The sequence below is a fragment of the Daldinia childiae genome, assembly GCF_008694065.1.
Source record: "Daldinia childiae strain JS-1345 chromosome Unknown Scaffold2, whole genome shotgun sequence".
Classification (NCBI taxonomy): domain Eukaryota; kingdom Fungi; phylum Ascomycota; class Sordariomycetes; order Xylariales; family Hypoxylaceae; genus Daldinia; species Daldinia childiae.
The window spans coordinates 2,814,042-2,829,046 of record NW_022984643.1 but is presented as its reverse complement, the minus strand read 5'-3'; the positions used below and the strand labels follow the sequence as shown (position 1 = coordinate 2,829,046).

The 15,005-nt window shown below is 45.0% G+C and overlaps 4 protein-coding genes across 5 annotated transcripts; all 4 read right to left on the bottom strand.

Annotated features, from left to right (window-relative positions):
• Nucleotides 1-2,594: 2,594 nt before the first annotated feature.
• GL218_01677 (ADP-ribosylation factor-like protein 1) lies at nucleotides 2,595-3,448 on the bottom strand (the record flags this gene model as incomplete). 2 transcript variants are annotated; one of them, XM_033578155.1, is made up of 4 exons in its annotated part: nucleotides 2,595-2,615; nucleotides 2,737-3,144; nucleotides 3,247-3,285; nucleotides 3,374-3,448. In XM_033578155.1, 4 exons carry the CDS (start codon nucleotides 3,446-3,448, stop codon nucleotides 2,595-2,597), a joined length of 543 nt encoding a protein of 180 aa, XP_033439019.1. The 2 variants fall into 2 exon arrangements, with proteins under 2 accessions (XP_033439019.1, XP_033439018.1); XM_033578156.1 differs by lacking the exon at nucleotides 3,247-3,285.
• Nucleotides 3,449-5,684: 2,236 nt separating this feature from the next.
• Nucleotides 5,685-6,125, bottom strand: GL218_01676 (uncharacterized protein; the record flags this gene model as incomplete). Its single annotated transcript, XM_033578154.1, has 1 exon — nucleotides 5,685-6,125. The coding sequence occupies one exon, from the start codon at nucleotides 6,123-6,125 to the stop codon at nucleotides 5,685-5,687; it is 441 nt and encodes a 146-aa protein (XP_033439017.1).
• Nucleotides 6,126-6,920: 795 nt separating this feature from the next.
• On the bottom strand, nucleotides 6,921-7,641 carry GL218_01675 (E3 ubiquitin ligase complex SCF subunit sconC; the record flags this gene model as incomplete). Its single annotated transcript, XM_033578153.1, has 4 exons — nucleotides 6,921-7,097; nucleotides 7,168-7,338; nucleotides 7,419-7,510; nucleotides 7,566-7,641. 4 exons carry the CDS (start codon nucleotides 7,639-7,641, stop codon nucleotides 6,921-6,923), a joined length of 516 nt encoding a protein of 171 aa, XP_033439016.1.
• Nucleotides 7,642-9,611: 1,970 nt separating this feature from the next.
• Nucleotides 9,612-13,350, bottom strand: GL218_01674 (uncharacterized protein; the record flags this gene model as incomplete). Its single annotated transcript, XM_033578152.1, has 2 exons — nucleotides 9,612-12,964; nucleotides 13,035-13,350. The coding sequence occupies 2 exons, from the start codon at nucleotides 13,348-13,350 to the stop codon at nucleotides 9,612-9,614; spliced, it is 3,669 nt and encodes a 1,222-aa protein (XP_033439015.1).
• Nucleotides 13,351-15,005: the final 1,655 nt, after the last annotated feature.

Sequence of the window (15,005 nt, the reverse complement as noted above, 5' to 3'; positions counted from 1 at the left end):
TTACGCAAACTACCAGACTTTGGGAAGTGGGGTAAATCTACTGGGTCGGGGTTAACCAATTAGATAATTGCTAATTGTGAGCTTTTAAGTTGCCCCGCGATTTACCGGCCGTCGGCATCCCTCCGATACTTTTAATACAACATAAAACATAATCCCATGTCTTGCCTTGCCTTGTCTAACTTTGTATTACCCAGGTAAGTACCTACATATCTATATACAACTTCAAGACATCCTCGTCGCTATGCTATATCTTCTCCAATGATATAATCCCCTTTTATAAAATGTAATTCGGCAGGTAACTATAAGACCTATTAGGAGTTCGGTCACTCTCGGGCTTCGCTATTTCTACGGATTCTCTAGTTTCTTTAGCCTTCGCACTTGACTTACACTACACTTACACTACATACAGTCTTACGCGACGCGTATTAGACTGATTGCCTACTTGCCTGCTTCTTTTTTTTTTTTTTTTTGCGGAGAATCTTAAAGCGCCACCGTCTAGCCGTCATCTCCTTGCAGAAGAAGCAGCATAAAGAACTTGCACGTCAGATGGTCTCTTACCTATTACTAACCGCGATCTTCTGATTCAACGAAGACAGAACCCCCCCTCCCATCCCCTTACCGATCTCTTCCCTTGAAGATCAAAGAACGGAACCCTGGTGGCAATACATACAAATACATATATACATACATACATACATACATATCTAAGCCCCTCGAACTTATATACGTACATGCAGAAACATGACTATCAGAGCGTTTCCCGCTCGAAAACGACTCGATGTAGGATCCTAAGCGCTTCCGGGTCGTCCTAGTGCATTTTGCCGGCAGATGATAGTTGAGCTATCGATCCGTCTTTTGGTCGAACCATCTCGCCCATCAGCAACCCCTCCATTATGTAGTAGACAAGCCAATACACTAGTTAGTAGGTGCCGCATGGTTATATTCGGCAATCCGACTCGGCCGTCTTATTAATTACCTTAGTTAGCAGCTCGTAGAAAGAAACTTCTCTAGGTATTAACCCAGCTTACTACAGCCCGCTTTTGCCCTTTAGGAAACTTCTATCGGTTTCCGAAAAGGGGGTATCAACTAACCTACGTACTTCGGACGAACAACTCAAACGCGCTCATCTTTATAACACCGTAACTCCCCACAAATAGTCGATGACATCATAGAGCATATACCTTCCATTTTTGTCTAATTAATACAATACCCATACACACTTATACTGTAAAATAAAATGGCCGATTTTACTTTTTCCAAAACCAAAGAGCTCTCCTTTTTTCGTGGGATATCATATCCAGCAAGGCTCTCCCTTCGTACGGTACAAAATTAGCCCCCGGCTGTCCCGGCCACTATGTAAGTTACACAAAGTAGGTCAGGTACATAATAGCACAGGCAAGGCGTCACAATGTGATCCTAAATTTTGTAAACTCCGATTGCACAGGATTTTATATCCGAATTATACGCTTAAGTACCTAAGTCAAGGGATACCTAAATCCTTTTGCGAGCTGATCTTGGGACCGTGTTTCCCAATCTCGCGCTACCGCTATTAATATGGTGCATGTATGTAGATGATACCTTAGGTACCTACCTAGGTATGTATCCCCATGGTAAGGCCGGAACCCCGCGTGGTCTCGTGGCGACGTGGTCGGTCAAGTACCCATAAGTGGGGCCGAAAATGCGGCAGCTTCCTTCGAGGTAAAATATCATTACGGCTAGCCAATCGCGGTAACATCTATAAGTCACGTATCTCTTACATTGTATACTATATCGGCCAACGCCGTGAAGGACCATCAGTCGTTGAGAGTTGAGAGTATACCTTGATATCAATTAGTTATGCCAAGGAAACTTATACTTTCTATACAAAAGAAAGCTACCTATATATGCATGGTGACGGGCAAGACGGCCGAGCTAAAGCTCCTATTCGACGAGAGGAATGTTACTAGGAAACAAAGCCATGATCTTCCCCTGAATCATCAAGCCATGAAAGATCGCGAATCACAAACACCATCTAAGACAACCATGGTGGTAACGACTTGGGTCATTTACCTTATGCTACACGCATCTATGGTAATTATAATATATCTAACGTAACGACTGGATAGAGCCGACCCCAACCTAGTATTATTTCGATCCGGGCTGCCGGATCAAGAAATCCACCTGTCTGTCCTTCTATCTTCCGCGAGAGAGCAAATTAAGGGGGCTTGGGAGGTTCATCGTATATATAGGACCTAGCATACCAGACCAGGACCAGCCCCATACCGCTAATACGTGCCTGGAATGATGCATACGTGTCTCGAGATTCTTCATCGAACTTGATATTCATCATTCTCGCCTGCTACCGTGTCCTCTCCGGGTCCTCCTTCGTCAAAAAAAATCCTGTAGAAAACGCCTTATGCTCCCAATCACAGCGGCCGCTGCACCTCGTGGCCCTATCAGACTAGCATTGACGGAGCCGTCTACCCAAGACCGTAAGGATGCGGTACCAATAAAATATGTTTCGAGATGCTAAGGGCCTTGCTAGTGATGCCCATGGATTGATACGGTTGGTTAAGTGTTATACAGAGGAATGCTTTGTGCGATATCAAGATGTTTTAATCCTGTGACACGGTTTGCTATGTAACGTGTTAGCCAGATTCCGGTACCCCTGAAATCTACTCAAGTAGGGGGTAATCTGGCCGTAAAGTTGGCCGCCCCCTTGAACTGGATGTAGGTAGGAATTAGAACATGACTTACCACCAGCCAATCCATGCCTTCATTGACACCGCTTCCGTCGACCGCTGAGCACGCGACAATACTCCAGTTGCGATCCCTCAGCTCGCCCAGCCGCAGTGCCTCGGATATCTCGCCTGCGCCCTTGGCACCAGGCTGGTCCTGTTTGTTGGCAAACACTAGGAGCGCGGCATCCCTCAGTTCATCCTCGTTAAGCATAGCAGCTAACTCTTCAGCCGCAGTCTGTAGACGTTCGATATCCGTACTGTCGACGACGAATATCACGGCTGCAGTGTTTGCATAGTAGCATCGCCAGTAAGGTCGGATCGAAGTTTGTCCACCTAAATCCCACACGTTGAAATTTAGGTTCTTGTATGTTACGGATTCGACGTTGAACCCGATCGTTGGGATTGTCGTTACTACCTCGCCTACCTGTAGGAGGTTCGTTGTTAGTGCTTAATCCTATCATTCCGCTACAAGTTCGTCGGAGGAGGCGCAAGAGAATGATAGAAGTATTCGAAAGAATGGACGGACCTTCAGTCTGTATAATAATGTCGTCTTTCCCGCGTTATCCTGCGCAAAGTGTTGAATTAGCCGGTACTGCTCCAGATAAAAGAAGCTCTCAAATGGGCTCGAACAGGGGGGCTCTGTCAGCTCGTACAAGACCTAGGATAAGGATTCTTATCTCCTTCTTTGCCCACAACAGGCTGGACAGCCATGATACACTCTGGCCCATCTTGTGTACGTATGTATGTAGTATGTATTTTATCCACGTAGGAGCTTAAACGGCGCCCTTCCCTTCGAGGTAAATAAAATGGCCACGCGATCGTTACGTCGGTACTGTTTCTCTACAGCTGTCCAAAACTAATGATGGGAATTTTAAAATAAGGCGGAAATAATCGCGGGAACTCTAGATCTGCATTCAAGTCGTCAGGAGAAGAGGGATTTCGTAAACGCGTTTAAAAAAAAACCACTTTGTTATTTGTCAGAATACAAGAAATAAGGAGCTTGTTTTTTTCTGGGGCGTGTCAATCTTTCAGGTTCGCTTTGAAATCTTGCGCAGGGCCAAACCTCAGATTGGCTTCAGATTGGCTTTATTAAAGCAAGGGTCCCTTTTTCATAAGGTTTAACAAGGTTTAGGGAGGCCGCCACAAGCAAATACATACGCCAAGGCGATTGGCGTCCTTTTTCTTTTCGATGCCAAGTGACAAAAGCAGCTGGCAAATGGGACCCACATTCTTGGTAGGTATCTAAGGTACCTAGGTACCTATGTATTACCTAAAGTATGGAGTTGGTCATAGCTTAGTTAGTTATCTTATCGGAACTAAATTTTAGGTTAGTAATCAATCAATCTCTTATGATCACGTGCTCTAAATTCGGTACGAAGTTACTTCCAAGACACCCTTGCCGCACACAAATTGCATTGGGGCTGCAAAACCCTCGCATCACCCAAAATTTCTAGCCCGCTTTGTGATTTGACTACAATTCCCACCCTCCTTCAAACAAGACATTCACGAAACAATCTCGACATTCTGATCAGCACAAGCAGTCAAAATGCCGGTATGTATTCTATGTATTTGTCAATGATATCGCTCTAGTAGAGTATCTCACAACCATAATTTCGCATGATGTCCTTATCGTCGAGGCGAATGCGGTGGTTGTCTGATTTTCTAGTTGGCGATAATGTCTAGTTTTGAGAATCGCACTTCGCTAACATAAACTCCCAACCACAGAGCCACAAGTCTTTCCGAACGAAGCAGAAGCTCGCCAAGGCGCAGAAGCAGAACAGACCTATCCCCCAATGGATTCGTCTCCGCACTGGTAACACCATCCGGTACGAATCCCTCCCCCGCGAACTTCCCGACGATATCTTGATCCCGAGCCAGATAGTCGAGGGAGACCAAGGACTATAGAGATTATGGAAATAACTAACAGTCTGCAGATACAACGCCAAGAGAAGGCATTGGCGCAAGACTCGTCTCGGCATTTAGATGCATTTCTATATCCCCAATCTACATCAGGCTACATCTGTTTCTGGGGAGCCCACCTACCGAATGCGATATGTCACCATTACGGAATTGAGCGATTAGGCGGTCTTCAGGGGACGGGTCTCGCAGTGGAGGATCAAACATAGACTGGCATTACCTCGGTGGTGGGATTTTCTTGCAGGCAGAACACATAACTGTATCCTGTGTCAGTAGGGGGGAAAAGCATGATGGGTGCGGGCGATTCTCGGTTTTCTTCAGGGCTCATCAATTCCAGATTTGCATGGTACTGGTCATAGGGAATGAAATAACGCGTTTGCGAACAAAGTAACTACGATTCTTTTTGATGCCACTATGCAAGTTTGCGATTAATGTGATTGACACGCTGGAACGTGTAGTGAATAGGTACATATTGCCTGCCTCAGCATTACACTAGGCATCTACTAACAAAATACGAAAGGTCCAGAAGTCAATACCTGCTAAGTTTTCTTGCTGTCCAGTTCAAGTCCAAAATATGCCCCCTTTTTTTTGTTCTTTTCATTTTATCGATCCATACCCCCCCTTGCTTCTTCCACACAACCTTCACTTTGAGTTCTTCCAGCCTATTATTGTCTCTGCTTCAAAGACTTTCCAAGTAACAGGGCTTTCCAATCATTGTAGCCTAATAATCATTAGCTGACAGTAAAAATCAGAAGTGCTAGCCAAAGAAGACTTACCCATGGCGATCAACAGAGAAAACGTGGAAACCTTAGTCGTGGAGACGTGTGTCGAAATCATTATCGTCCAAGGTTGTGATAGTTGCCTCTTGGTTTAACCGAGCGAAACGTAGAGAATCGAAGAGGGACACGCAGGACTGTAGGTTGGTCATCGTCGTTATCGTTATCGAAGATAGACGGTAGAAAGAGATTCAGAAACGAAAGGCTAGCCATAGTGCAAGGCGACGACGTTGATGCTGTATCAAAGACTGCTATTGGAGCGTCTTCTCTCTTACACAATTACTGCATCCTCTGCTCCCTGCTGCTCCAGTTCCAGTTCATCCGAAGTAGTATCATCAACATGAACGAGCTGTGCCATCTGGAACGCCCTGTCCACGCGATCATCCCGCTTCTTCTTCTCCTTCTTCTCCTTCTCCAGCTTTCTCGCCTTCTTCTTTATATTTTTCATCGTCTTCGAGAATCTAGCCCAATCATAGTTGGCCTGGGCAACAGCCTGTTCGTAGGAGTCACGGTTCTCGTAAGCATCCTCATTCAGGAAGACACCAGGGAGGGGAAGAGGGCGACGTTCCGGAGCCGGAGGCTGCATCGTATAGCCCGCGACGGTGCCGATGACGAACCAGATGAAAACATCTGTACTTTTCACGGCCTGGCGGTCCGACCACCACGAGGCAACGCCCTGCAGACCAGTGTTGATCAAGCTGAAAATGCCCATGATGACGGTTGGTGATAGAGAATTGTTTTTGACTTAGTTATTGGGTCGGCGATGATGATGTAGCCTAATGACTTTGGAAAGTTAAGTTTGTTTTGTATTGGGAAAATATTAACTGACGCGGTTGGCGTCTTCTAAAAAGATATGTAAATTCGCAGCGTTACTATGGCATTGCTACTAAGACGGCAGTATAAGAACGATACATGTGTGGTCGGTGCACAAAGGATACAACGGCAAGAGCAACAACCTTAGTAACTACCTACTTCAGTGCTATATGTACCTCTTATGCAGGCTAGACGAAGTTACAAAGCTACGATGGTCTTCATCTACGTAGGTCAAGTACCTATTTTGCATACTGACTAGAATAGGATAAGAACTATTACGGCAACAATTCATAAAAGAGTAGGAAATTCACATGTGTTATTGTGTCACAAATCACAAAATCATAAAATACTTCCGTGGTGTTTACTAATGTCAATATGCTAATTCCAAAACTCCTGAATCAAATTTGCATACTCTCTAGCCATGTAGTGCTGCTGATACCATCCAGTATTTATACTGGTTAAGAGAGCAAAGGTTGGAGGTGGTCCGTCTCACAAATCCGAATCCACTCTTCTCCATGCCAATGCCACATGCAAATGGCCAGCTATGAAATGCCTACGATTTTTGCCACGAGCTGCAAAGAACCCCTCTAACCGGTTGTTGTCTCCATCCATCATGAAATCAGCCATATCACTTGATAGGACTTAATGAATGCAAATATTAAGCAATCATAAAACAACCGGAAATGTGAGGCGTTTATCGATCCTCAGCCCACTCGTTCTCACGGCGGATCTGCTCTTCCTCCTCGGGGGTAAAATCGTTCGTGATGTTGAACGTTTTACGAATCTCCTCGGGTGATTTGCCCTTGATCATATTGGCGACAGTCTTGCATCCGACGTCCAATAATGCCTTGATGTCGAGATAGTTGGAGGCCTATGGGAGAAAGATATGTTAGTAATTATACAGTAAAAATAAGAGGGTGGAAATATTGGGTTATACATACTAGGATAATCTCGAAGAGCATTTCCTGGTCCACTTGCATGAACTTTTGGTCCCACTCATCGATATCGGTGGTCTTCTTGCGATTATCGGACTCGTCCTCGTTCGAGGCAGGGGGATCGTGGCGGTGGTGTTCACACCACTCAATAACCTTGCGGAGGACAGGCTCGGTCACCTATATTAGATATATTAGAATAAAGTTCATTTTGCGGTTGAGAACTATAGCAGTATTGTAGTTGAATAAAAATGACTTACGTTGGGGATGGGAATAGTCTGTCCCTCAGCGTTAGGACCAAGATCCTCTAGCATGTTTTTGATCAGGAGTGATCGCTCGGCAACAGCCTTCTCTGTGATGCATGTGAGTAAAAAGTCATAGTAGGAAGTAGTAGACGATTAACTTACCGACATCGATCTTAACGTTGTCGTTTGACTGAAGGCGAATGTAGTTGGCGGCGGGAGGAGCTTCGGATTCACCCATTATGTCGGATTGAGATGAATGGTTTTCTGTATTGGAAATAAGTAAAGGTTGCAAAAACCTGGTCGCAAATCCAAACAGAGGGTGTATATGTATTCCTGATGCTTTTATGCTCGCAACCTGGTATGGGTAAGGAGAAAGAGAAATCAAAGTAGAAGTTTAGAGATGGGAGCGGATTGATGATGTATGTTGGTTGGATGTGGAGGTGGGTCTATGATTTGGGAAGTCTCGAACTAATGCTGGAGGGGCACGACAGTTAAATAGGTAACTTTAGGTAAGCACCATTGCTTAGTACGAACGATGTAAGTAAAAATAACGAAGTAGTCACCGAAACAACATCTTTTATGCTTCTGAATCACTTAAAAGTAATGTATCGTACTGTATAAAGGATTCATTTACTTACTAGAATCGTGACGAAAGGATTGGTGACAATAGATAAAAACAAAGTACAGTGGCAATTTGAGAAAAATGGGTGACTGTGTGGTCTTTATATGTTATTCACTGGGAATAGTGACTGTTGCGGTGTGTTTAAGTAAAAAAAAAAAAAAGGTCGGAGTAAGTTTGCGTCAGGCCGAAGGTTCAAGGCGCCACAATAATCATTTATATTTGGTAACAACTGTAAGGTTTATGGTATCTTACTTAGGCAGCACACCCGCCAATATGTACTGTATGCAGCTGCCTATTGTTGACATAGCAAATGGAAGCATTGAGTAGGAATGTACCTAACATAGGTAAGAGGTACCTAGCTGCAATTTTCAATTGCATGGACCCTGATGGCCTGATGGCTTCCAGGTCAATAGTTGAATGTACCTAGGTACATGCTATCTTAGGCACCTCACCTCCTATCAGCTCCTTGGCATGAATAACGTTAGATGTGGGGAATAACGTGCTTTCTTCACCGTACCTGCCTAGGGGCTAATACCTACATGAATCACATGAATCTACTTACAGTGCACAAGAGTCATGTAAGTCTGCACATTACATCCAACTGGAGTATGCTTTTCGAAAATCTACCCAGTTTCGGGGATTTTCCAAGTTGAACATTAAGCGTAATTATAACTAGTTAGGTAAATATGCAAGTTCCTTTTGCAGTATCCAAGATATATATATTATAAAGCGAACTGCTTAGGTATTTAAAAGCAGGTATGATATTAGTTTGTTACTGAAACTTGCATATATCCGTATCTATAATGTAGCATATAATAAAGTGATGTTTAGTTTTTTCCGAAAAGACCATTGGTTACAACCACCTTAATATAAAATATTTTTACTTCAGATAATCTAGCTTATAAAGGGAGAGTTAAATAAGTACCTACCTACCTAAGGTAAATAATTATAAATGATGCCTTACTGAGATTGTCCAGAATATTTGTGGTTATGATTTATTTACAAGTGCGTATATCGAAACTGAAGCAAAAGGGGTAGTTATAAAAAACAAACACCAAATGCTTATACAATGTTTATACGTATGTAGAAGTTTATGTAAATTCTCATGTATTTTCGAAGCAACAAGATTACACCACATATATCTATTGCCTTTTCCCTTTATTAACTCGACGCCATGATTTCCAAAACACGGGTTCGTGGCGGTATCTTGCATGTTTTGTGTTCCCATTATATGCATCATCCCTTTCTAGTTGCCGGACCGAGCCCCTCCCCTCTCCCTTGATGATACTAGATTTTTTTATTCCATCCCAGAGATTACATATTAGAAAATAGGCAGAAGGATAATATTTGTCCATGTGTGTTGTGCGTGTGCGTGTGTGTGTAGGCCGTAGCCCAACATGTCTCAATGATAACTGTTTGGTATGAGAAGAAAAATGCGAAAAAAAAAAGAGGGAAAGAAAGGGTATCAAGTTCCTCCGGTCCCCAACCTGACCCGAGACGAATTTAATGAAACCAGAAATCCGTATATCCGTTACCATATATTTGTTTCCTCACGTACGCTCATAGCCCCCTTAAACATTTTTCCGTTATTGATCCTTGATGCTACTTTGCATCCTCCTCATAGCTTCTCGATGAGCATCTATGAAATCGCCACGGCGCATCATCTCTTCAAAAGCACGCTCATTACGTTCTTTCTCCCGGCGCTCCTGCTCTTTTCTCTGAGCTTCCTGTTCTCGGTGCGAGAGAAGCATACTTCTCTGCTGATCGATATTGTACTGGACATCACTGTTTCCATTTCGAATCCCCATAGGTCCCAGCAAGGTTGAAGAACCAGAGCGAACCAAAGGAGTCTCCCCGCTGTTGTTAACGGCGGGTGAGACAGGAGTGTTGGCTCGTAGATCTACAGCAACGGACTGCCGGAAATTGGCGAGTAGGGCTTCACGGTGCGCTTGGGATGGGGCAGTAGAATGCCGCTGAGGTTGGTGGGAGTTGAACTGCGCGCTATCAGCTGCAACCGGCGGCGTGGGCCCTGGACTATGGCCAGGCGTATAAGGCATTCTCATAGTGCTATTTGGTCTGGGGTTAATTGTAGTCGATTTAGCAGAAAGCATACTGCTCTGACGAATGAGTTCTTTTCGTTTGCTGAGAGGAAGATCATCAGGATCCTGGCTGACAAGGGGTGAAGAAGCCGGTAAATTATAAGGAGGTTCCATTTGGCTGGTCGATCTAGGTGTATATTGTGTGGTTTCGGGGTTCGGCGGTGAGAACAATAATGTTGACTGAGATTTGCTACGCAAAAACATATCTCTCTTGCCAAGGAGTGTTTGGGGACTAGAGTATGACACAACACCCGGAACGGAAGGCCGATTCATTCCTTGTGATTCAAACTCTAAAGACGAAGGAGGGCTTGATCTTGAAGCAGAACCGTCTCCTTCCTCTTGTATAGCATCGACTTTAATACTGAGCCGTTCGTCACCCTTCTCTTCCAGAATTGGTTGAATGTTGATATCGCTTGACTGTCGACGGTTTTTCATCCGTAGACTGTGGCTTGTGTGAACATTCGGCTGGGCTCCCCCCGTAATATTTGATTTGTCGCTAGTATCTTGTACTTGTCCTGCTAGAGGCATGGCAGCAGACATAGCTTGCACCGAATTTTCTGCACCTGTGACAGTCGTTCTTGATGAAGAATGGTAGGCCTGTATATTTGATTGGGCATTAGATACTGAAGAGTATGACCTCGCAATGGAGGTTGCTGGAATACCACTCTCGGCTGTTTGCTGCAGCTCGTCAACATTAACAGGGGCGGGAACTTCCTCTCGCTTTTTCGACGTCTCTTCGGCCTGGACATACTCGTTTAAGCGTAATGTATCAGGCTCAGGCTTTTCCGCTAGGGTTAGATGTTTCGCCCACTCGTTTGTACGATACGATAGCGCAATTCGTGACAAACTAGAAGGGAGATGCTCTTTTGTGAGGCTCGCGGAGGACACAGCAGATGGTGATGCTGACTTGGCAACCTTGGATGTATCAGAGGGAGTTTTCGATCCCACCGCGTTGGTAAGATCAGCACCATCCGTCTCATCCATCTTTCCTATGGCATTTGCTGCGCTACTCCTTTTCGATTTACTTCCAAGGGGCTCTCCTAGAAATGACGGGCTTAAGATGTCTGTTGCAACTGTCTCTGCTGTCGAGTAGGGCCGAACTTCAAGATGAGTATCCGAGTTGATAGGCTTTAGGTGTGCAACAGGCCGATATTTAGAATTAGACTCGTCTTTCGACAACATATCAGCTAATTCTGCTTTGATTTCCCTTGGATGAGTAGGTTTCTCGGATTTAGCAAATTCTATGCTATTTTCACCATTATCGCTCATGCCGTCAACGGTAGCAACGATAGATCCAGTATCTCCAGTAGGTTTTTGATTCTTGGAGACTAGTCCTTCGTTACTTTCTCCCCATCTAGATGACGGCTGCGGCAACTCGAATTCTCCAGTCTCTCGTTTGGGTTTCTCAGACCGTTTAGAACGCTGTGATAAACTTCGCAGTAAGTTTCCTGAACCAACAGATAACCTATGCGATAGAGACGCCCTTGATGCTCTCTTGCTTAACGTAATAGACCGATCGTCTTCGTCGGCGAATGTTGCGAATGACGACCTATCGTCGTTGTCGTCCTCAATGTCCTCTTCTAGTTCCGGAACTTTGAACGGTAGAGGTATTATTTCGGGACCGGTCAAATTCGAAATCCTTCGCGAGTTGCGTAGTGATGTTGGAGATCCGGGTTGCATTTCGTCATCAACACCGGCCATCCAGGCCTTTTCATCGGGTTCCGGTAGGGGTGCCGTCTCCTTGTCATCGTGATAATCTCTCGAAACCCGAACAGTTATTCGATTATCCTCATTATGCCTTGCAATGACCAGACCCTCATCCAGATGTTTACCAACTTCAGAAGATGTACTATTTTCGGATGGGAGATCTGTCATCTCGATTGCATTCTCATTCTCCGCCTCGCTTGGTGACACCGGTTGAACGGCTGTCTGGGTGACCTGACCCTTCTTCTCATTCTCAATCTCACCAACACCCGAATCGCGAGAGGCAGTGGGACTCGATGGCGTCGTCAGATCTCCGTAAGTTGTCTCCCATTGCCTCCTTTCACGCTTATTATCTTCCTCAACCCGTCGTCCGACACTAGCTTCCTCTTCATCCCGCATCCTCTCGAACTCTGCCCGCTCTTCAAATCGCCTCGCACGGTGCTCCTGAATTACGCGCCACAGCTTGAACTGGGAGATTAAACCAAGAACGGTCAATACGACGATTACCGCGATCTCTACCTTTATACCTTTAGTTAACGGATATGTCGTGGCCTCGAGAGGGAATAGATTGTCGTTTAGGTTCCAGATATAAGCCCAGAATTCTTTCAACCCTGCTCTACTAAAGCAATCAATACCCAAAACTGTAACCGTTGCACCAGCGAACGACATTAAGCCGATCATAGCATATGGCCTTGTATAGTGACTGAAGTAGAATGCGAAACCTGCAGCCGTAAAGGCAGAGATGAAGATCACTTTACCAGTGGTGGCTGGAAGCAAACCACCCTCGTGCAAAGTGAGAAGCCACATGGAAAAACAGAAGCCACCGAGAAGGCATCCGAGACCCTCAGTAAGTTCCTTAAAGATAGTTGCGGCACCACCAAGGAGTAGACCGGCGCATACGACTGCTACGACATAAGCCCCCTGAATAGCATCCGATATAGGAGGACTCATAACGTAAACGATCAGGACTGCCACACAAAGACTAGCAAGATATGCCGATGAGAAAAAAGTATGTAGCCGTGTATTTTTGATGCCAACCAAAGCATACACTATGCCGGTAATGAGCATAATCGCACCGGAAACGCCCCATCCTGGCGTTAGTCGAGGCTGTATAGGCAATTCGCCTTTGACAACAGCTGCTACAATTATTCGATTAGAAACCAATATTGTATAATTTAAGTAAGGAAGGATAATGGAACTGCTTACGCTCTTGGGTGAAGTTATCATTACTCGGATTATTCCCGTTGAGAGCGGAGGGGATTGCGGTTGTTTCTGGAGTACTAGTTGTGCTAGTAGTAACCTCGACGGATGTAGGCTTTGCTGATGAACTAGAAGGGGTTTCTGAGTTATCTGGCGGAGCCGTAGTTGTTTCTCGGTCGTCATTTTGTGTCGTTTTTGTTGCCTCCACTGTCGAGGGAGAAGTTTCTTGTCTCGGATATGGTCTTAATCGCCCCGCGGCCACCAAATCGAAACATGCGAGTAAGTAGAGCAAAGTACAGATGCTCAACCACCGGGGAAGCATCTTGAAATATTTGCAAGATATATGAGTGTCGAAATTATATCCCAATGGTATAGCGCTCTGAGAAGCACTTCTCTTGTTCGGGATTACTATATGCTAAAACGCATGACTAGTAATGGGGCTATAGTTAGGATGAAACTACCTATAAGACAAGGGCACCATGTGTTTTGCTCTGGGTATAGAGAACTTTTGCAGTAGATGACATAAACGACGACGAACAATGTAAATACGCAAGGCCCCTAACTCGCAATACCAGCGCACGAAGCTGCGAACAAACGATGGGTAGCTGACTGGGCCAGCTTCTGGAATGGAGTGAGCTTAGAAGCAACTGAAACTTCAGGGTCAACCCGCATGCGTCCTAGGTAGAGAGAGTAGGGGGGGAACGTATCAGTAGATCAAACTTATCAAGAAGACGCTACCAAACCAAAGTTATCAATAGTAACCTCTGAGCCTCCTTCTCGTTCATGCAACGGCATCCGACATGAACCATAAGAAACTATTGGGATCTAACGATCCGATGGATGGGAACAAGAAAATAAAAGAAAAAAAAGAGAAAACTTTTGATAATAGATTACCAGCCAATTGCTCAGGATCTATCCACTACCTAACCTAGAGCTATTATTCAAAACACGGTACTTACAACTCAGTACCTACCTCTCTCTAGTGACATCTCAGCTAGCTCACCGTAGCTGGAGGATACATATGTATGTCTACGAAATTGCTTTCTGCGTGCAGCAGGCCATCATCTACTTGGCGGCATATCTTTCTAGCAGGTCTCATTCATGAGGAAGACTAGAACTACCTAACTTACTAGGGCGTCGTATGCCGTGTGATTGATGCGCGAATGACGATGATTAACCATCCAATGAGTGCGTTTGGGACGTTGACCGCGGGAGATTAGCACAGACGAGTGGATGTGAAGCGAAGTAAGTTGAAGCAAGATACTTTGATACTTTTTTCTGCTCGGACTCCGGAAGAAAATAACCTGCAACTTCCTTTCCAACTTCAAAGTAAGAGACCAGACCCAGTCGAGCAAGAACAAGACGGGAGCTTATTCCGGATTGGGCAACAAACGGTTTAGTCTAGTCGCCGATTGGTTAATATAATGTGTGACTTAGCAGCGTAACCCTTGCCAGCCCTGTATACCCCTGGCTACCGGTAAACCTTAGTGCACATTTCTTACCCACTTCGATCAACGTTTGATTACTCTTTTCGGTTCTTCTGCTGTCTTTCAAAATTCGAAAATTCGAATAAAAAGGCTCCGTCTTTTAACATGATGTCAGCAATAGTTTGCTTCATTATGTATGCTTTACGTAGTACGAGAGAATCTCCAATACCGCTTCGTCCGTTAATTCCATTGATGGCCGGAGCCGTAGACGGTAGAGCAGACCCGAGAGGCTTTCTTGACCCCAGATCTCCTGAAATGTCTCAGAGACGAGGCGCAACGCGTGCAATTCGATAGTTTGCATCTTTTGAAGCCACCAAGTCTAGCGAAGTATCAGATCCTTTCTCCTGGGAAGATGGCGGGGGAAAAGCAAATTGTTCCTGGATTCTAGGTCTTCAGAGAAGCTCTCAGAGAGGCCCACCGATTCCACTCAGGCAGGTCAGGTCGCCTTGCTCACGATCGCTCATCTGGCATTGGCTGCTGATCCCGCATC